Source organism: Clinocottus analis, unplaced genomic scaffold (genome assembly GCF_023055335.1).
Source record: "Clinocottus analis isolate CAN_PGR_092001 unplaced genomic scaffold, fCliAna1.0.p SCAF_27, whole genome shotgun sequence".
Classification (NCBI taxonomy): Eukaryota; Metazoa; Chordata; class Actinopteri; order Perciformes; family Cottidae; genus Clinocottus; species Clinocottus analis.
Window position 1 is genome coordinate 3,767,604 of NW_027176009.1, and position 21,868 is coordinate 3,789,471.

General features: G+C 44.4%; 2 protein-coding genes across 2 annotated transcripts; both read left to right on the forward strand.

Moving 5' to 3' along the window:
• Nucleotides 1-256: 256 nt before the first annotated feature.
• tekt4 (tektin 4) lies at nt 257-2,909 on the forward strand. Its single transcript, XM_068592458.1, has 7 exons — nt 257-952; nt 1,494-1,564; nt 1,662-1,802; nt 1,877-1,963; nt 2,077-2,212; nt 2,303-2,457; nt 2,609-2,909. The coding sequence occupies exons 1-7, from the start codon at nt 425-427 to the stop codon at nt 2,820-2,822; spliced, it is 1,332 nt and encodes a 443-aa protein (XP_068448559.1). The 5' UTR covers nt 257-424; the 3' UTR covers nt 2,823-2,909.
• A 2,949-nt stretch (nt 2,910-5,858) lies between these two features.
• On the forward strand, nt 5,859-21,205 carry LOC137795127 (lysyl oxidase homolog 4-like). Its single transcript, XM_068592427.1, has 14 exons — nt 5,859-6,123; nt 6,222-6,853; nt 7,476-7,687; nt 12,996-13,034; nt 13,154-13,361; nt 14,011-14,191; nt 15,647-15,801; nt 15,890-16,057; nt 16,500-16,662; nt 17,096-17,339; nt 18,144-18,259; nt 18,641-18,777; nt 20,926-21,037; nt 21,135-21,205. Exons 1-14 carry the CDS (start codon nt 5,859-5,861, stop codon nt 21,203-21,205), a joined length of 2,703 nt encoding a protein of 900 aa, XP_068448528.1.
• The last annotated feature ends 663 nt before the right edge of the window (nt 21,206-21,868 follow it).

Below are 21,868 nucleotides of genomic sequence, written 5' to 3' on the forward strand. Positions count from 1 at the left end.
TGAGAATATCAAAAACATCAGCTCCACTTCATCTTAGGCATTCAGAGCATGTGGCTGATATTCACAGAGGGGAACACACACACACACACACACGCACACACACACACACACACACACACACACACACACACACACACACACACACACACACACACACACACACACACACACACACACACACAGCTTGACCGTTCCTGCGTGACCGTTAACCCTCTCAGCTCATTTGATGACGAGTCACCTGAGTCCGCGCCGCCACGAGTTGCCAGGCAACACCAAACAAACACACAGCTCAGTCGGCTTCAGGACCGTGGAAACTGTGCACGACTGAAGCTACTTTTTGTTTCTTTTGGCCAAAATCTGCTTAGATGCGTTGGAAGTTGTTGTAATTTTCTTTGGACCCGCGGCCTTAATCAATCGTCTTAAAATGAGCTCTGAGGTTTTAGTGGCAAGGCCCCACTATGACAGCAGAGCTGTGGCTCAGGGGGTCCCGGTGAAAGACCCTCATGTAGAGCTGGACGTCCCTCTGCCGGCTTCGGGCTTAGCCACAGCGGGGTACCGCTCGGCGAAGTACTCACCCGCTGAGTGGTTCTCCAACTACCACGCCATCATTCAACAGGCTGGCACCGACAGCCACGAGGCCGACAGCATCCAGCGGGACTCCAAGGCTCTGTACCAGGACACCGAGGCCCACATTTTGCACTCCCAAGCTCAGACAACGCGTCTTCTGGGAGAGAGACTCCAAGAGATCTACTACTGGAAGTCGGAGCTGCAGCACCACATTCAACACCTGCTGACCCACACGGAGACCCTGCTGGCGCTGAAGAAGAGGCTGGAGAAGGCGCTGGACGCCACAGAGACGACGTACGCCATCGCCACCGACAATATCACCTGCAGGACCAGGAGGCTGGGACCAGACCTGGTCCGAGACACCGTGGATGAGGAGCTGGAGAAGGTGACCAGCTTTATGATCAAAGAGTGGACGCGCGATACATTTTAGCTGCGACCATGAAATGAGGCTGTTGATCAATGTCTTTGCATGAAAATAATCACGAATCAATGCATAAAACAATGACTTCGTTGATAGTTAATAGGACGAATTAAGGATACACAGCAAATATGTTCCCAAAATAAATGAAAATGAATTATTAGCCTTCTGTTTGCATAATAGATTCTTTGATACGTATTAATGAGATGCTTTGGGAATCATCCACCATATACTTAATATTGAGATACTACTTCATCTAATCAAAATAATCTATAACTATTTGATGACTCAGCTGCTGTAAACGTTTGCTGCTTTTTCATGTCTTAAATTATAATACATTCAAAATTTGGGGCTTTTGGACTATTGGTGGAAACAATAACTCAGTTGTGCTCTCACACTAATATTCCCACTAACAGATATTAAACCGTGACTTCAGTGTAACGGTAAAACAGCCCCAGCAGAGGGCTCACGAACACACAATAACCAGAAGTGTGTTTTTGTTTGGTAGGAGGTGGACTTGATCAGGAGCGTCCAGGCTCTTCTGAAGAGGACTTTGGCTCAAGTGGTCAGTCAGATAAAGTGAGTGTCAAAGTATGACTTGTACACCCACGAACACAATGTGAAACCTCTTCAGAGAACAGAATGACATCCTTCGGTTTGTGCCTGTGCGTGTTAGGATGAACAGAGCAGCTAAGCAGATGTTAGAGTTGGACTGGTCTGATAAGCACCAGGCCTACAAGTTTGATGACCAAGGTGGAAGATACACTAACCTGAGCACAGATACCCAGGAGCACCCCTCAGCCGCCATGCAGGACCAGTGAGTTTTAAAACCCTAAGAACTGCATGAAATTCCCAAAATGCACATAACGTGTGTGTTCTGGTCTGCCGCAGGGTGTGCAACATCACATCGTGGACAAAGTTCACACAGGACAACTTATCCAAGGCCTTGCAGGAAGAGCAGGCCAGCAACAGCCTCAGGTCAGAGCGCTCTGTGTGTTAAATTAAGCTCCGTGTGCTGGAGGCGACGAGAAAGGTGACACATTATTCAGAGTTTTCAGTCAGCATAGTGATGCTGTTTGTGTGTGTGTCAGACTGCTGGTGGAGCGAGTGCTGCAGGACACCACTCATGACCTGAGAGTCCAGTGCTCCAGTGTGGACCGGGCCTTCAGCCAGCGCTGTGCAGAGGTGATACAGGCCAAGACCCAGCTGGAGATACAGCTCGCTCAGGTAGACAGGCAGAGCGACCCACGCACTGACAGAGGGGACGACTTGGCTCTCTCTTATTGTGCGATCGTGTGTGTGTGTGTGTGTGTGTAGGTCTTGCAGCAGATTGGGGCCCAGGAGAGGAACATTGTGGCTGTAAAGCAGGCCATCTACAACAAAGAGGCTCCGCTGAGAGTGGCTCAGTCCAGACTTTACCTCCGCTCCCTCAGACCCAACATGGAGCTCTGTAGAGATGATCCCCAGTTCAGGTGCACACACACACACACACATACACACACACATATAGACTCTCTGTACTCTGTCTCATCATACTATAGTGATCCATCTTTCCTCTCTCTCTCTCTCTCTCTCTCTCTCTCTCTCCCCCCCCCCTCCCCCCCCCCCCCTCTCTCTCTGCAGTTTGGAAGGAGAGTTGAAGCAGATTGACGCCACCCTGGCGTCTCTGCACCAGCAGCTGAGCAGGGCCACAGGCTCCCTGTACCACCTGGAGGAGTCCCGCATGACCCTCGAGAAGGACATCAACTGTAAAGCCCACTCCCTGTTCATCGAGAGGGAGAAGTGCATGACTCACCGCAAACGATACCCAACGGTTTCCACACTGTCGGGATACTGAAGACGATGACTGTTTGTGTGGGATTTGCTTTGGTTTTGCCATTACTCTATGTTTAAAAAAAGATTTTTGATTCGATTCGATTCTTAACTGGATTGTTTTGTCTTTTTGTTGTATTCTAAGCCACTGAGAAATTAAAAAAAGTAAATTGAATAATATATATATTTGTATATATACATGATTCTTTGTCTGTAGACGTTTAGTATAAATTAAGGTAATTCAAGCCTAAAACGTGAAAGTTTAGTTGATGTCTGGCCTTATTTCAATGACAAAATAGACATTTATCAGACCGTTAATATACATCTATATATTCATTTACAAGTCTATTAAACTTTTCCCCTTTTTAACGTATAGCTGTGTAATCTACATCTATTAGACATTGAATAATTCAGACAGTTGGATTATTATAGTCTTTTATTTGAACATGTATATAAATCATATACATTAAATGAAAAACAGCATTGAACAACTGCATTACATACGTTACCCATGCACTGAAATAAGGAAACTGTTTGAAGCTCACGAAATAAAGCTTGAAAAAATAATAATAACAAATATGTCACCAAAGCGTCTCTTCCCTGCGTGACAACATCACTTATTGGGTTACAGAACTGTGAATCAAAAAGAGATTTCAAGCGACACTGTAATATAAACTAATGTTCAACAATATGGTAATAATTTACTCCACTAGAGTGAGCTGTTGAGCCCAAATATCTCGTCTCTTGTCACTTTCACCACCAAAGCAGCAGAAAACTCTGGTGTAAATAGTATTTTACATTTCAATGTAATATTATCAAATCATTAAGACGTTACAGTTAGTTTAATATTTGTGAGATACATACTCATGTCATCTCACTACTGCATTTTATTTCTTAAACTGCACTTTTATTCTTTTTCTTTTTCTTCTTGACAGTTTTAATGTTTTCTTAACTGTTTTTAAATCTGATTTTAATGGCTTCATGTGAAGCACTTTGAATCGCGTTGTTGTTGAAATGTGCTATACAAATAAACTTGCCTTGCCTCATGTGTGTACATACAAATGTTTAGAAGGAAAACCAGCTATCTGAGGGTTAGCTATCTAACCCTAACCTCATCTTAATGTCTCGTTTCTGCTGAGCCGCACTCAAAACTACATAATATTGAAGAAAAAATAATAATCAAGAGCAACAGCGGGGATATTGAAACACAGCCCTACATCATAAGGGAGCAGCTTGACATCTAAAGACATTTCTGATATTTTTTACAAACTACTTAAATCACTGTCGATTTGCATATTCAGTTTGAGGTTCAGCTCATGATTTTGAATCGCTGTAACCTCATTTTTAGCAATATCAATGTCTCTATCCTGAGAGAGAGCGCCCTCCATGTGAGGAGGTGCCACGACTAAGGATGTTATGAAACTGAACTTTATGCAAAGGGAAAGAGTTCAGACAGGCAGCTCCGTTCTTATGTGTGGAGCACATAGTATTTATTTCATGACACCACCAACTGTGGCTATGGGATGGGGCCACCGCTGTGTGTGTGTGTGTGTGTGTGTGTGTGTGTGTGTGTGTGTGTGTGTGTGTGTGTGTGGACGCATATGATTTTACCATTGTGTGGGATAAAAATGCACGCCCTTTCAGCCTTTAAGACATCACAGAGAAAAGTGACTTTTCCTCTTTTTTTAGAGTTTTTGGGTAAGAATTAGATACACAACGTTCAATACACAAACAATAAAAAACAACATTGTGGGACTGGACTGTGTGGGGGATATAAGGAGAAAAAACTCATGAAATAAAATGTCTCTTTTATAAGTTGAGCTCACGTGTGTCCTGACCGTGGGACTGGGTGCACTTTGCAACAAGGACAAATGTGACCTGATGTAAGGGAGGAAAAAAAAAAGTTGCATAAATGAGAAAAAAAAAAAGGGATGGACGAAGTAGCAGATCTAAGGGAGTGACAGAAAAAGAAAGAGGGAGGGAGAAAAGGAGAATAGAGACAACAGGACCAAACTCACTGCCTTCTCTTCCTCCAGTGCTCTCTCCCTTCTTTCTCCTTGTGACGCCAAGCTGAGATCAACAGATAGGTGAGTTGTACTTCAGCATTCTCCCATTATTTCACCTTTTGCCTCATGTATATATATATATATATATATATATATATATATATATATATATATATATATATATATATATATATATATATATATCTCCATTATTAAAGATTTCATCCCCAGGGCGAACTCATCCACACTCATCTCTCTTTTAACAGCCTTCATTCAGGCCCCAAGTGTTGTTTTCGTGTGCATATTTATCTCTACTGTTGCATGTATGTATGGACACATGGAGAACATAATTTGACTGAGCCCTGGGTGTATGTATTTACAATAAGATATCTCTCATCTATCAGATCTCTCTTCTTTCTCCTTATCTCCAGTTTCTTTTCCCCCAAAGCAGGGGAAAAGTTTTTAGGGTGGTCCAAGGATGATTTAATCATTGCTCATGATCTAAAACGTCTCTCGCGGATGTTGACCTGCTGCTTTATTTATGTGTGAGAACAGTTTTATGACGGTGTTTGTTTGATTTTGTGTCTGTTGGCGAAATGCATGCAGCTAAGCTTGAGGGTTTGTGGAAAGCCAAAGTTTCCGTTGGCTGGACAGAGACGCTACTTTTAGCTTTGGTCTTTACTCCCTTTGCCCTGACTGGTTCAGACTGAGGGCTATGTTTTCACAATGCTTCTCAATCTTCTGACTGTCCCTTCAACGACTCTGATTATATTCAAGGATAAAAAACATCTATTAATCTTTCATTTTACTGCAAAATGTTCCATTAGGGTTAGAAAATAACTTTTAAATTATATGTTTTGTCAGAGTATGGAATGTGAGTTCCATGGCTGTGTGATTTTTTTGGGATGTTTGTGGTAACATGTGCATATATATTTAGAAGCTCCTGTTTTGCATATATCTTCTCTGTTTTCTGGATCTAGTGTTTTACTTCTCTTCACCTAATGTCACACCGCCGCTATTTCCATTCATCAGCTCTTCTCTTCTTCCCATTCAGGATGCTGTCCCTCAGCTCCTTGTCCACACTCCTCCTGCTTCTCCTCTATCCCCTTGCACTGTCTGGCCAGGAGTTGCTTGTACGTCTGGCAGGCGTCGGCCGGCGCAATGCAAACGAGGGACGCGTGGAGGTGCTCTACAATGGCGCATGGGGCACAGTGTGTGACGACGAGGTCGATCTAAACCTGGCCAATGTGGTGTGCCGACAGATGGGCTTTAAACGCGGCTTGACCTGGGCACACAGTGCCAAGTTTGGTGAGGGACAAGGTATGTCCAGCCAGTGGCGTTTAGCTTTGAACACCTTACACCTACTTGTGTTTTTATTTCTTTACATTCAATAACTTTCTGCTCTTTCTTTGTGTTAGGTTTGATCTGGTTGGACAATGTGCACTGTTTAGGCACAGAGACCTCTATCGCAGAGTGTCGCTCCAATGGTTGGGGAATCAATGACTGCACTCACGCTGAGGACCTGGGGGTCATTTGCAGCCCAGAGAGGAGACCAGACTTCCCCACTGTCTCAGTAACGGAGAATCCTTCAACCCCCAGGCGCCAGCCAAGCCAGCAAAGACAGAGAAACGCACCACCCCAGCAGCCACAGGCTGCACCTTCCCCGGGCCAAATCCCATCATCTTCTTCAAGAGGCCATGAGATCGCCCTCCATCGAAACCCAACATCTTCCCGACGCAGCCTCATCTCGCCGCAGGAGAACGGCCACGAGATCCGAATCTCGCAAAGGAATCGAGGTGGATCCAGAGCGAGCCCGCAGCCAAACCCAGCTCTGCCACAAGGGCACCAGCTACCTTCACGTCTGGTCAACGGTGCAGCCTACAGGCAGAGACAGGAGACAGCCAGGAACAGTCCACAAGCCATGAGACGAGAGGCAGAAGGACAGGCGAACAGGCAACACCAGGCTGAGCACAGGAGAGACAGGAATCAGCATCTCAGCGGGAACCACGTCGAACCAGATGTTGGACTGGAGACTGATCCGCACACACAGGTAAAAACACATTGACACCTTCATGTACACTGCAAAGAAGTAGCCCAGGATAGATTTATTCAGACTCCCATGCATAAATGTAATTTGTGGAGCCACAGGCCAGTGAACTTGTGTAATTAGAGACAACCCTAAAACCAGACCTTCTCCAGATCCAGCTCTTTTGCAGCCTTAAGTTTAGGACGGAACCACCAGAAGCTCAACAGCTCCTTTCTTCAAACGTGCAAGAAACTCAAAACCAGAGGAAATTGCAAGATATTTATCTTTTGTGTTTGACTTTCTGTCTTTTTAAGTTGCAAAGTTTACACTTTCTTCACCATTTTGTAATCATCATGACATGTATCCCGACACATTAAACAATCTCTCTGTTTTGTGTTAGTTTCCTTCCTGCTGCCTAAATGTAATTTGGATGATTAGAGAGTGTGAGGATTCGAGACATAGCATGTAATCTTATCACGTTATTCTTCTCTAGATTGCGTGCTGCAAGCGGATATTTAGTTAAGGAAGGTGTGGTTTGAGCCAAGATGAAGTCATGTGTTAGGGTGCGTGACAAAAATCCATTTCTATCCTGTATAGACCATTGAGGATGAAGCACTCAATTATTAATCACCTTAAAACATTGCAGGGATCTGTGAGGGTTCACTTGGAGGAGGCTCGTCTACGGCCTGTGCTGTCCAACAACCACGGAGGCCTCGTGACGGAAGGGGTGCTGGAAGTGAAGCATGCTGGGAGGTGGCGTCACGTGTGTAACCGGGGCTGGGACCTGAGCAGCAGCCGTGTCGTCTGTGGCATGTTAGGATTCCCTGATGCAGAAGTGTTTGACCAAAACGCCTACAGGTGGGTGCGTGAGAATGGTCACGGCAGAGTGACAGAGGAGAGAGACGTGCGTGTGTGTGTGTGTGTGTGTGTGTGTGTGTGTGTGTGTGTGTGTGTTATTAAAGGGATGGAAAAGTGCCCCATGGCTGGATTGCTGTTCCATCCCCCCTGCAGTAGAGGTTAACCACAACTGCTGTCATTAGCACAACCACACTTGGCAGGAGATGTCCACTGTGGCATTAGCCGAGCCCGGCTGTCCATCAGGTCTGTCTGCCCCATTGGCTGAGTGGGCCTCTACGCAGATCTTTAAAATAGCCTTCGAGAGTATGTTATTAATGTCAAATCCAGACTACGAGATCATCATCATCATGGCGCGTCTTCACAAGAATCCTCCCTTACATGGTTTCTAATCTCATATAATTAAAAAAACTAAAAAACACTGTAAACTGTGTGCAGCAGCACTATCTAAAGCCGAGTGGCATGTCTGAAAGTCTGAGGACTCACTTAAATCCAACTAAAGTACATACATTATTGAGGAAGTTAGATCTCTGTGTTTCTGTCAATGTCATTGGCTCAAAAAAAATCGACTCCACACTAACTACCCATCAACAAACAACAGACACAGTTAGCAGCTAGCAGGTGAGCAAAGTGAAGCAAGCCCTGAAACAGCCAGTTGGTGGAGACCAAAGCGTAGTTGAATATTTTTCTTGGATTCTGTCAGAAAGAAGGAATTTTATTCTCTGAGACAGAAAGACAATTTTAAAGGAATCATAACACTGCACCGTGTCCGCCGTCAAAATAAGCAACTGTTTGCTAACACGTTCAAGCTAACAACTGAAGAGGAATCTAATTTAACGCAATGATTACTGTAAAGTTTGAACACTTCTCTTTAACTTTTGTCAACATAATCTTTTTAAGACAAAACATTTGTTGTTGCATGGAAGCTAAAGCTGTTGAATCCCATCAATGTGCTTATATTTGACAAGTTAGTGCAGTACATGCATGTATTTTTTAGTTTAGCGGCCTGAAAAGCCCGTCAGACGACAGCTTGTACAGAGGCTAGGTAGGAAAAGAAACGGGACTTTGGCTCTCTGTCGTATGTTTTCAAAAATGTTGTTTTTATGTCCATCACATCTGTCCAACTTTAGCCATAAATACGAACTTCAGCACCGACACAAACCTTCAAAGCCCTTACACACACATACCATAGAAAAACCACAATACCTCACCTACACACACATGCTAATACATCAGTGCCTCCACCCTCGTCGCACAGTAGCTTACGAGACCTTACATAAACTATGTCCAAAAATCCATGTGTGCACACAAATACACACACACACTTGTGCACACGCAAACACAACCCTCGGTGTGTCCGTCTGTCTGCCCACAGAGGTCTTTTTATGGCTTGGCTAACAGGGTGAGTGTACTGACCGCTAGCCTGCCCTGCACCATCTGTCTCTCCATGTCGCCAATAATTACCCCTTGTGTCCTGCTCGGCTCGGCAGCAGGAAACAGGCTGCATCTCCTCAGCTGCCCTGTTCACCACCACGGCCACAGCCTAGCAATGAATAGCTCTCTTATAGCATCTTATCTCCTAAGGGCTTCGTCAGAGCCGTGTGCATTAGATGCAGCGATGTGAGAAAAGCTAAACTTCTGAATTCCACTTGGTGCTTCAGTTTGGGCCTTCCAAGTCCAAGATGGTAGTCAGCTGGTTGTTCACCCATCTAACCGTCTAAATCTAATGTTAAAGTGGAAAACAACACTCAAATTTGTTTGAAGAAACATTGGATTTCTGTGCCGAGAACGGACCCGACCAGCAGCTTGTGTAAAGACTGGACCCGGCCAGAGAATGTTGTTTGTTTTTTGTCAACCTCCACCCAACTACGTGGGAGATGAATTGAGCAACCATTTTTGTCCGACAGTAAACATCTGAGATTTTTTTTTTTTTCAACAAGCACCAAAGTGAATCATTGTCCATGTATTTTGAATCAGAGTTATGTTGGCATCTGTCCTTTCTAAAATGTTCCCTAAGAGCGTATTTTCACCGTTATTATGAATTCCACTGCTTTTCTTGTCAAGACCTGTGTCCTGCATAGCATTCAAGCGCTAGGATTGTCTAGATTTCCAGGCTTATGGAAGTACTGGTAACCTGATTATTTCAAGTCCTTTGCCCTTATGCAATGAGCTATCCTAGTTACTCAAGGTCAATGACTAACCTCAATCAATCGTGATAACATTGGAGATCCCTGACTTTTCCACAAGAAGGCAAATGTTTTATGTTATCCAGGGGAATATTTCAACTCCTGGATAGGCTTGAAATTTGGTGCAGATATTAATGGTGATCTTCTGACCTTTTCCTTAGCGCCATCATGAGGGTATTATTTCTGTTTTGGAGTGAAATGGCTTGACAACTATTGATAATTGCCATGAAAGTTGGTACAGACAACCATGTCCCCCTCAGGATGAATTGCAATAACTTAAATGATTCCTGAACGTTTCATCCCATGCCTTCATCAGATTAATATGTGAAGAGTTCAGTGCAAAGCACTGCTTTGCTCAAGTACAGCCTCATAGAGGTGCTCGCATGGCTGTGGATTTTTTTCTATATTGGTCCATGGATGATAACACATATCACGTCTAAATGGTGCTCCCCACTTTGCGAGCTGTGGTCCATGCCTGTTCTATTTTGTGGTTTGTGTCCACAGGAACAGCTGCATTTATGATCTAAGAGATGCAGTATTCTGTTGACTGAACCTGCTGCACACCCATTGCTGTGTCAGCACTTCCCTCTCTGCTCATGTGGTTGTTTTTTGGTGTGACTGCCTTTGTCTCTGCCTGTTAAGTTGCACAGCACATTTTTACAGCTGCTTAAATACTACCCCACTTTGCTGTGCTTACAAAAGGCAAACGGTAAAGCCATTTTCCAGCTCTCTTGTTTCATCACATCCACACTCTCTTTGAGGCTGACAATAACTTAATTTCTTCTAATTTACTTTAACCCCTGCTCCTTCTCCCCTTCTCAATTCCGTCTCTTTTTGTTTTTGCATTTGCAGCAATTATGCTGAAACCCACAATTCATGGAAAGTACACCACTTTGAGTTTTCGTTCTATGGAGTTTGATGGGACTGTCTTGAGGCTCCTGAGGGAGTTGATTGTTCCAGTTAGTTGCATTCATGCAGTCTAATAGCAGGTTATCTCTGCTTTCCTGACAGTCAGTTACTCTCTCCAGTATAGGTTATGGTATTGTGTGATCAGAGTTGAATAAAAAACATCGAGCTTAACAACTTCAGAAGGTTAAAAGAGTTCAGCAGTGCTGCGGTCACAACCTGATTGTTGCGCCTGAGGCTATGCTGCCTTCAATTAAATCTCCTCATTAGAGTGGGAGGAGCCTCAACTAAGCCCAAACTTGTGTTTTCTGAAAAAGAGCTTTCAGCTCTGAGCAAGACAACTAAAACGTCTCTGAATGAAACCAAAAAGGACACGCTTTTCCTCGTCCTGTAAAGTCAAGCAATAGTTATAAAAGTTGCCCAGTTCACAAAGACTTACATCACTCGCTCCTCGTTTCCCAGCATGCAGTCGTAACGTTAAGTAACGACGCTGGGGTTTTAAAGAGCTTTGTTTTATACAGAGGCAAGGCAGGGAAAGTTGATATGTACGTGCATATTTCCACGTCTGGTGTGTGTGAACCAACATGCTACTGCTCGACCGCACAGCAGACACTGTAAAGCAGAGCAGGCAATTATATGGGTGCCCCCCCACCCTCACCTCCACCCCCTCCAGTCCCTGCCACACACCCTCCTCCCCCTCCTCTAAACCATGATCGCATAGCCCCTTACAGTCTGTCTCTCTCATTTTGATTTACTACCAAGTTATGGAACATGCAGCCACAAGAAACATACACCATCATACACAACCATAAGAAACCATAAGATCTGTAATTTATCGTTTACAAATAAGAAATATATGCTTTTGGATCCATTTGGTTGTTTCGAAATCTCGAGTTTTAGGGATATCTTCATTTTGTCGGACCAAACAAGGAAAAGGGGAGGGCAATGGAAAGAAGAAAAAGTAAAAAAGAATTAGTGGGAAAAGAAAAAAAACGAAGTCAGGAGAGAAAGAATGGCAGAAAGAAGGAAGAGAGAAAAAACACAAGAAGTAATGAAACCAAGTAAATAATAGAGAAATAAAGACATTGCAATGTGAATAGGAAACTCCAAGCTCTAGTAAACAGTCACATGTACAGTATCCTCTGTGCATAACAAACTGTGGATTACTGGGATACTGAGGTTCTCCTGGAAAGGAAACATAGCCCCCTTTAGGTTGCCAAATATTTAATTGCATCATGAATCTACAGTAAACTCTGCTCCTGTCTATTCTTGGTGCTTTGAGTCATTTAATTCAGGCACATTCATGAAGGGCGTCAGTCACTCTGCACCTGTCTGTGGTCACTATGGTTGATGCAAGTAGTCAGCTCTAATGTGGGTGTGTGTGTGTGTGTGTGTGTGTGTGTGTGTGTGTGTGTGTGTGTGTGTGTGTGTGTGTGCGTGTGTGTGTATGTGTCAAAGGGACACTTCCCAGACGCTGCCTGCTTTGTGAATCATTCTTTTTATTGAATTCTAGTTTTTTTCTTCACTTTTTTATGTTTGAGCATAGTGTGTGTGTGTGTGTGTGTGTGTGTGTGTGTGTGTGTGTGTGTGTGTGTGTGTGTGTGTGTGTGTGTGTGTGTGTGCAGGCGTAGGGTGCTTCATTTTGTGTATGCACACTGTTTCCCTTTAGAATTTGACTCGAGTCTATTTGACTCTAGTCTAGTCAAATATCCTTGGAGCTAGACACACATCTAGAAACCCCTGTTGGGGTTGGCAGACCTCAATAAGGGATTAATGTATAGTGTCTTACTCATATTTTGTGTTTGCTCGAAGAAGCCAGACATCTACTGTAGACATATAGACAAACACCGAGACAGAAATACCCATGACTGATGGAAGATCTAAAAAAGAAGTCATGACAACAAGGTGGTGGTTTGAGACGAGAGAAACATAAAAAGGGAGTTATGTGATCCGTTATTGTAAATCTTACGCAAGCGCTGTGTTTATCAAAAGGCACACACGCCCTTCCCAGCATGTTGTTTCTGTCATAGCCTTCAGTTTGTTTATTCAAGGTTTGATAGACAGCATAGAAGAGTAGGCATCTAAAGGAAGAGAAGAAAGGATGATTGAGGAGGAAAGAGGAGATTGGATGGGAGAGTAGAGGACAGCTGGTTGTTTAGTCTACTGGATGTAAAGATGCACAGTTGTAACTCCAAAGTGGGATGTTCTCTTTCTTTCAGGAAACAGTGGGACTCTAAGATAGCTGATCCATCCTCGAGGTAAAACATCTGCTTTTCAAAGGATATAACTTTGTAGCTAGTGAGATCATTGACCTAAGAAATGACAAACACCTCTCATGTCACTCTCTGCTTTCTCCTCCTCCACTTCTGTCCCCCAGGCTGAGGACGCAGATCAGTAAGAAGGCCTACTGGGTGGAGAAGGTGCAATGTCAGGGCGTAGAGGCCTCTCTAGCGCGGTGCCAGGTCCAGCTGTCCATCCCCAGGAATGATGTCCCATGCCGCGACGGCATGCACGCTGTGGTCCGCTGTGCCCCCGGATCCCAGTTCACACGATTTGGCCGAGCACCTGCAGCACCTGCCGTGACGGTCAGTGTGGAGGTGGAAGTTGAAGCAAATGAAGATTAGGAATACGTTTGTTAAAAGAAAATGAAGGGTTTTCTATTTCATGCTATTCACTGATATATTTATTGTACCAAGATCAATACAATAAATATGAAGCTACAGTAAGGAGACAGTTAGCTTATCTTAGCATGAATAGTGTAAGCAGGAGGAAAAGGCTAGCATTAGCATGGCTTTGTCCAAGGGCATTTTACTAGTTTACATGTCAACTTGGTTTATTTAATCTGGAGACAAACAATAAGTCACTTTCATTACATGAAGTGTAAAAACAACACATTTAATTTTGTTATTTATATTTTAGACAGATCTAAGCTAGCTGTTTCCCCTGTTTCCAGTCTTTGTGTGAAGCTAAGCTAACCCTCTCTTGGCACCGGTTTCAGTCTTCTTAATCAACGGTATCAACACTTAGGTGAATTTGTGTTTTCTCAAAACTTTCCCTTTAAATAATCATTTTTCTCGCTTCTTTTTCCCCAAATAGTCCTTATCCAGCTGAAATGTTGTTTTTGAGGCAGTCCAACTGTTACATCTGAAAAATGTCTTCATGAGACCCCAGATCCAGTCAGGGCTTTAACTTTTTAATTCACAAACTTCCATTGTGTACTTTCTTTTCTTGCAGCCCGTTGTGCGTCTGAAGGCCGGGCCGCGGATCGGGGAGGGCCGTGTTGAGGTGCTGAAGGAGGGGAAGTGGGGCACCGTGTGTGACCACCTCTGGGACATAGCTGCAGCCAGCGTGGTCTGCAGACAGCTGGGCTTTGGGACGGCCAAAGAGGCGCTCACCAAGGCTCAGCTGGGACAGGGTAAGCTGGGACATGTGAACAAGGCGCATAAAGTTCACTTTGAATCCCTCCTGGTGCTTTCCAGTGATCATTTACTCACCGAGCCTAGCGAGGTCATGATGGGAGACGTGTGTGTTAAAACCAAATCATCTTCACCTCCCGTGATCAGATTATTCTTCATTCATAAAAGCAACAAGAGACCCAGCTACAGACCTGATAACCACGTATGTGTTGAATGCTGCCCCCTTTGAGTCACATCACCATGCACACTGAGCGCTGTGATCCTTTAGACTAAACACTTGTCAGCCTCAATGTCTGTAGCTAAACGCAGAACTTCAAGAACCATGGGCTCCGATCACAAATAAACCCAGAGAAAATGTTTACAGCCCGACTTCTACTTCTATCGCAGAAGCGGACTGTTGAGGAACTCTACCCATGACCAATTATACCAGCGTAAACTTTGCTAGGAGGTTCCAGCGACCAAAACAACGGCATGTGTTGTTGTCAAAATAAACCCTTTGTATGTGAAAAGTTAGCGCCACTTTGAAACCAGGATGTCAGGCAATCAGCCCTGAGCAGAACCAAACATTCAAAAAGACTGTGATTACTTTGGCACTGCTTTTGTTGTGGCCATGAGAATTCAGCCATTAAATTGTACAGCAATAATAGAGTTAAACATTTTCCTCGGAAATAGACCCCACTTTAACAGTCAGTTATTGTCCGTTTTCTTTCTTGCCGCACCTCTGCAGTAATCACATTCATTTCCTTCCATTATCTTTCTGCCCAGGCCAGCACATACCATGTCCTCTAACAGTGGATGCTTTTCCTTCTCTCCACTGTACTTAATGAAGTCATTCATGGAAATTCATTTGAGTGTTACTTTTCGGGCTCTATTAAAGTAGGTGCTATGGGGCAGTTGTGTCTGAATGAGGAACGTGGTTCAATGTCAGAATGGCGCACCGGGGCTTTAAACGTCTCAGTCACCAGAGTCGTGTGAACATATAGCGTATTGGAGATAAATCTGTGCATTGCGACGGAAAGGCTCATGAGTAGTGCCGCTAAAGGAGAGCAAATTGAAGCAAGACGTGATGACATCATTAGCTATTTAAGGGGAAAATTATAGGTCCTTAGCCTTAGCCTCACACACCTACGCCAATAGAGATGTGTGCAAAGAATTTCTTCCATTTTGCCATTTTTGGTTTCTATTTTGGCTTATAAAGCGTGGCTGGCGTGCAGCTGTCAAAATTTCTGTACACTCTCTGCGGCACGCATGGAGTGCAGCCTCAGGTTACGTGTGTGTGTGTGTGTGTGTGTGTGTGTGTGTGTGTGTGTGTGTGTGTGTGTGTGTGTGTGTGTGTGTGTGTGTGTGTGTGTGTGTGTGTAAGAGTGGGAGTGTGTGTATGTGTGAGCCTGCCTGTCTTTTTGTATGTGGCCTATTGCTGGTGAATTAATTAGCTCTTCGCCCTCATCCTGTAGGTACCGGCCTCATCCACATGAACAGTGTGCAGTGTACCGGCAGGGAGAAGTTGATTACAGAGTGTATCTACAGAGAGGTGCCGCTATACACCTGCAAGCACAACCAGGATGTAGCGGTCCGCTGCAACGTGCCCAACACAGGCATGCAGGCCACGGTGAGAAATGCACAAACACATGTGCACAGACACATTGGCAGTATTTACAGACTGACACAAAAACACTCTCCTCTTCCGTGACATTCAGGTGCGTCTGGCAGGAGGCAGAGAGCCAGCAGAGGGCCGCGTGGAGGTGCTGATGGAGGTCGGAGGGGCGAAACGTTGGGGCTCTATCTGCAGTGAGAACTGGGGCATCAACGAGGCCATGGTCGTCTGTCGGCAGCTCGGCTTGGGCTTCGCTTCAAGAGCTCATCAGGTAAACGACACAATAGGCTAAAAGTTTTGCTTCAAACTCTCCTCTCTCGCCTCAAGCTTTTGTTCAGTGTGCTCCCATATTTCCCTCACTCCCTTCGTCCGGCTGTTTGTGCGTCTGTGCTGTGTTATTACCGAGGCCTGGAGTAATTACAGGCTTCTCAAACGTCCACTTCCAGCGCAACAAAAATAAAAGAGGGAAAGTGAGGTGAAAAGAAATCAGGAAAAATTCACAGAGCAAACAGACTGAAAATAGAGCTGTGCATGGAAAGGGCAGCGTGAGTGTGTTTTGAGGGGGGCTACTGGGAACATTTAATGGGTAGTTTTAAAATTGTGAAAAAGAGTGGAAAATGTGATAATGTGTACTGATAGTTCCAATAAAAAAAATGGGGTTTCTTTGTTTATAGCCTTCAGCTCTGACATTTTTGAACACTTCCTCTGTGCAGGAGACCTGGTACTGGCCTGGTTCTTCAGACGCTGCCGAGGTGGTTTTGAGTGGAACTCACTGCGACGGCACTGAGATGTCTATCCAGCAGTGTCGCAGAAACACCAACGTCTACTGTCCCAGAGGAGGAGAAGGCAAGGCGGCAGGGGTCACGTGTGTAGAAAGTGAGTCCAAAACCAGCAAATACACAAATACATTTATGCTCGTTTTAAGGGATCGCCACATATTTTACACATCAAAGTCTTGGGGAGTCCCATCGCTTTGTGAAAAAGACTTTTGGGCCTCCAGAAATTTGAGAAATTGCCTCAATTTATACCGCTTGAGTCAGCGTGGAGGGCTTCAAACTGAACAAATCTGAGTGTGGAGTTCGACAGAAGTAAACTTAACCAGACCTCTGTAGCCCGCGGCTATGTTAGCTGCTCCTAGCAAAGTGCACTTTGACTGAGTGGCCTTGTGGGGAATATAACCATCAGGTCTTGATAAGGAAGAAAAATGCTTGGAATTCAAAAAAAGTCACTTTTTTTAACTGTCCGCCTTCATTAACAATTGTATGGCAATGCAATGCTAAAATTAAATTCTGACCCTCGACCCCTGCAGCTGCTCCTGACCTTGTCCTGGATGCTCAGCTTGTCCAAGAGACGGCTTACCTGGAGGACCGACCCCTCCACCTGCTGACCTGTGCTAATGAGGAGAACTGCCTCTCCTCCTCCGCCGCCAGGATGACCTGGCCCTACGGACACCGCCGCCTGCTGCGCTTCTCCTCCCGGATCATGAACATGGGGCGTGCCGACTTCCGACCCCGAGCCACCAGGGAAAGCTGGACATGGCACCAGTGTCACAGGTAACAGCCTGAACCAGACCGCTGGGTCACTTGGAGGAGCTGTCAGGTTTCTATGTTTAAGCCTACAGCCAGACACAAACTCACTATGAGCTGATTTTTAGCCGCTGCAGTGTTTGGCTGGTTTTGGCTGCTGCATAATCTCCTCCATGGCACAGGACTGGACACCGTCATGAGGTGGCACGAGAAAAAAAAAAAGAAGCATTTTGTGAAAGCCGGAGGTCAACAAATGTGATAACTGCAGCAAAAGATGAATGTCAGATTTGGCGAGCGAAATGGAATCGCAGTGATGCAAATCAAACACACACAAAGGTCTGTTATTTAACACAATAAACACAATATTTTATCCTCCAAAACGATGTTTACAATAAACATCCTCCTCACTGGTCAGCCGGTTGTTACAGTCAGAGCCATGACTGCACTCAGAGCCGCCTGGCTTCTTATCTCAGCGGTTGTGGTTCTGGGTCCCAGGACGAGAAGCACAGCTCAGTGTCTCTGCCGGCCGCAATCACTACCTCCACAAGCAGAAAACACATGGTTTGACTTTTGGTACAGCCTGTTCTGGGAATGCTTTCGTAATGAGAGAAAGAGCGACACGCCGATATCTCTCTGCTCACTCGTGTTTTTACAATCGTCGCCGCGTCTGTTTGACGCCTTCGCAACAACAAAACAGGATTTATGGCTGCTGCATTTCAACTTAACCTCAAGGGGTTTTGTTTTTTCCCACGACGATGCAGGTGCGAATACAAACAGCGGCAGATTTACTCACTTCTCATGTTACTCATGTCACCCTGATCCCGTTCTCAGGCACTACCACAGCATTGAGGTGTTCACCCACTACGACCTGCTGACGTTCAACGGGACCAAGGTGGCTGAAGGTCACAAGGCCAGCTTCTGTCTGGAGGACACGTACTGCCCCGAAGGTGAGACATGGTTACAGGTTGATGTGGCATAAACCTGCTTCTTGAGGGAAAATCTGGAAACGAGAGCAGAATTGTGACAAACAAGAGAATAAAGAAGACATAAAAGTGCAACGCTGAAATCCTATAATGAGCCTTTAAAGTCAGCGGCAGGCTGGGAAATCAGAGGCCCAGCCTAAGTGGATCTTGGCTTTACAAAGCTCAGACAGCTTTATGTATTATACATATTTTCTTTTCATTCGAAAGTACGTAAAAAAAAAAATCTGGTTTTTAAATTTCTCAGGCTGATGGTCTAAATTCAAATCCACAGTGACTGAAGATTTCTGCATAATGGTCTTCTCTTTTTATCTCTCCTCATGTGTTTCCAACTGTTTTTTCACCCAGGTATTCATAAACGTTATGCCTGCTATAACATGGGGCAGCAGGGTATCTCAGTGGGCTGCTGGGACACCTACCGCCACGATATTGACTGCCAGTGGATCGACATCACGGACATACGACCTGGTGAATACATCTTCCAGGTTAGGAAACTAGTTAACATATCTTCTTAAGTCCTGCTCAGCAGTTCATTGGGATTTTTTTTTTAGTCCAATAAAAAAAGAATCCACCTGTCAATCTTCATGGTGAAATCACATCATTTCAGTATCTTACACAACCTCTTGGATCGGGCATGAGAGCAAGAAGAAAAACAGAACAGTTGGCGTTTCAACATCTGAAGGCGCACGAGAGATAAAAGCTGTGATAAAAGACTATAATTTGAGCTAAATGGCTCGCGGCTGCTGAACTATTCAGGTGTACAAGTATGTGTGTAGTTTTCTGGGTGTGTGAGTATTTAAGGAAAGTGAATTTAGTCTGGATTTATATAGAAAGTAGACCTGCTATTAGTCCCCCCCTTCCAGAAAGTGCAGGCTTATTGGCCGTGGAACCGCTCTGTCAGCACTTTACGTTTGTTCAGAGCAAGTTTTGTGTTTGAGTTTGTTATATGTCTCGTCTGTTTTTTAGACATCCAATCTGTCGTGGTGACCTACTCATCTTTCCTTCTCTGTCATTTGTTCTATTTTTTTTTTTCTCGGCAGCTTAGTGGCAGCAAAGTGATGATGTTTACAGTTTATAATTATTTTCGGAGTGTTTACATAAAGCCAAGATGTTTGCGTGCGATTTGCATGCGCGTGTGTGCAGACTGCACGTAAACTACGCGCAGGAGTGGTCCGTCTGTACACAAGTGACGGGCCACGTCTCGAGAGATAAAAACCACACGCGTGTCATAAAGCAGAGATTCACCGTTGCCACGACGACGTGACCCAGCAGCACTTTGTGGTCCGACGGTCGTCGAGCTGCTCGTAAATTTGTGCAAGAAGCGAAAGATGGAGGGAGGGCGCAGATACTCACTCGTCCTTCATGCAGCTGGGCGTTTCTTTGAGCCTTTACCAAGTATCAAAGGGTGGCAGCCATTTTTAGGACCATACATTTAAAGCGATGAGTCACCTCAGCTTGATTGCTCCTGATTGCTCCGTCATTTAAACATCAACTGCACAACCTCATAGCCTTTACACGACGGTGACGACCTTTCATTGTTCTGTAAAACTGGCGGCGGGCCCTTTGTTTCACATTATTACCCCAGCTTTTAAAAGGGCATCAACTGCCACCCAGTGCATATGCTGTTTTACATAGGGACTATAAAATATGTGCTCATCGGCTGCTCTCTACTTGCAATATTAAAAATGTATGAAGTTCTTAACAGCAAATTTGCTTACTATATGTCACAAATGAAACTGGGTTGCTTTGTTGAACATGCGGTTGTCTGTTTGATGTGTGCATCGGGAAAATTCATTTGTGTTCTTTTCTTATATACGACAGGCAGGCAGACAGGGTGGAAAACAACACACCATGGCTACAACATAATGATAGCCTGCTCCTTAAATCCAAACCCAAAACTGTCATCTGCATCTCTGGCTCGCTTCCCTGCATGGAGATAGCAGTGGAAAGTGATGTCATGGATCACTTGAACCCATCATTTATACATCATGAGCCATATAGAAAGGAGTGAACAATAATTGTGCGGCTTCTCAGTCGGCCTCGTGGAAAGCCAGTTGTTTCCTCACAGTCTGAAGTAAAGTGTTACTTTCTCACTTGTTTCTTTACTTCATCAAAAGTGTTCTCGACCTGGACTTAGACACAAAGGTACTTGGTCAAGGCACCTTCTGTTTACACGTAATACTCCGGGTGTTTATACGCCATGAGCTTTAGAGGCGTCGACAGGGAGGTTTTTGAATCTTTGGACCGATCCAGGCTTTCAGTGTGAGTGCTAAGCTAAGCTAACTTCATTGAGGCGTTGTAAAATATTTGGCCTTAACAGGGACTTTCAACAAATAAAACACAACTTTGTCTGCATACAGGGTAATACAAAGCATGTGCACATCTAGGGTGCTATAACAGCTCGTGCAAGTGGTTGAATTGGTTCAATTGGACAAAGAGCTGCATGTGTTACAATGGAAATGAGGTGGACAGCACTTGTAATTTCAGTAGCATTTCTCCATGTATAGCAAAATAATGTCATTAGATTCAGGATACGCATCCTGTCTCATCAGAAAGGCACTGCACTCAACTGTGAGGATGTTGACAGACTTGAATCTTGCAGCATCTTATCGCTCGTCCATTTTCATCTACAGGTGAAGGTCAACCCGTCCTTAGACATGGCTGAGTCTGATTTCCAGAACAACGTGATGCGCTGTCGGTGCAAGTACGATGGAGAACGAGTGTACATGTTTGGATGCCACGCAGGTACACTGTGAAGACTTTTTTAGTGCGCATACATGTTTACATCTTATTATTTCCCTTGCGATGTATTTCACTTCCCTTCTTTGTCTGTTTTCATCAGCTGATGCCTACAGCGCCGAGGTGGAGGACTTGTTTGACCACCAGCGTCAGATCTCCAACAACTTCCTGTGAATTAAGGAACACACAGATTTAAGGACAGAACAACTGTACAACTCTTCACCACACCTCAACATGTCAGGGGAAGGAGGTTGAATGACAATGACATGCCAGTAAATAGAAAGATGAGGGTCAGCGGGAGGGAAACTGAGACGCATGGGAAAGACTTCTTGGAAAACTGACTAATTAGGATCCCATGGCTGATTTTAATCTGCAGCGGCTGTTCCTGTTAGGAAGTCAACGAGACGTAAGGAGAAATGTAGGAAGAGGAAAAGACAAATAAAGTAGAAAAAGACCAGTTTGAAATCACAAGCATCATGTTACCACGATAAAACGTAGAGTAGTTATTTAAAAAAATGTGTCTTTTAAATATTTTTCACAAATTGAATTCCCTTAATCAAAACGTAACCACAGGTAAGAAGGTATCGACATGGAGGCACGAGAGTACAACACATCCTTTACTTTTAGGACACTATCACACGACCATATGATATCCACACAGGTAACAGACTGTCCACACAACGCCGCACATGCTTTACTTTCCCTGTTCACATTACTGAAGCAGTATTCACTGTTACAACTGTGTGCTTTTTGGTTTGAGTGAGAAGATTTTTATTTCATGGTGCTATTTTGCCGTATTTGAATAAATATTGTAATGTATTGCAAATGTATTGTCAT

Bases quoted from the DNA above. Each gene is read 5' to 3' on its own strand.
- tekt4 (XM_068592458.1), top strand. From the start codon at position 425: ATGAGCTCTGAGGTTTTAGTGGCAAGGCCCCACTATGACAGCAGAGCT. The intron at 953-1,493 runs GTGACCAGCTTT...TTTGTTTGGTAG, and splicing joins TGGATGAGGAGCTGGAGAAG to GAGGTGGACTTGATCAGGAG. The intron at 1,565-1,661 runs GTGAGTGTCAAA...TGTGCGTGTTAG, and splicing joins CAAGTGGTCAGTCAGATAAA to GATGAACAGAGCAGCTAAGC.
- LOC137795127 (XM_068592427.1), top strand. From the start codon at position 5,859: ATGCTGTCCCTCAGCTCCTTGTCCACACTCCTCCTGCTTCTCCTCTAT. The intron at 6,854-7,475 runs GTAAAAACACAT...AAAACATTGCAG, and splicing joins AGACTGATCCGCACACACAG to GGATCTGTGAGGGTTCACTT. The intron at 16,663-17,095 runs GTGAGTCCAAAA...CGACCCCTGCAG, and splicing joins AGGGGTCACGTGTGTAGAAA to CTGCTCCTGACCTTGTCCTG.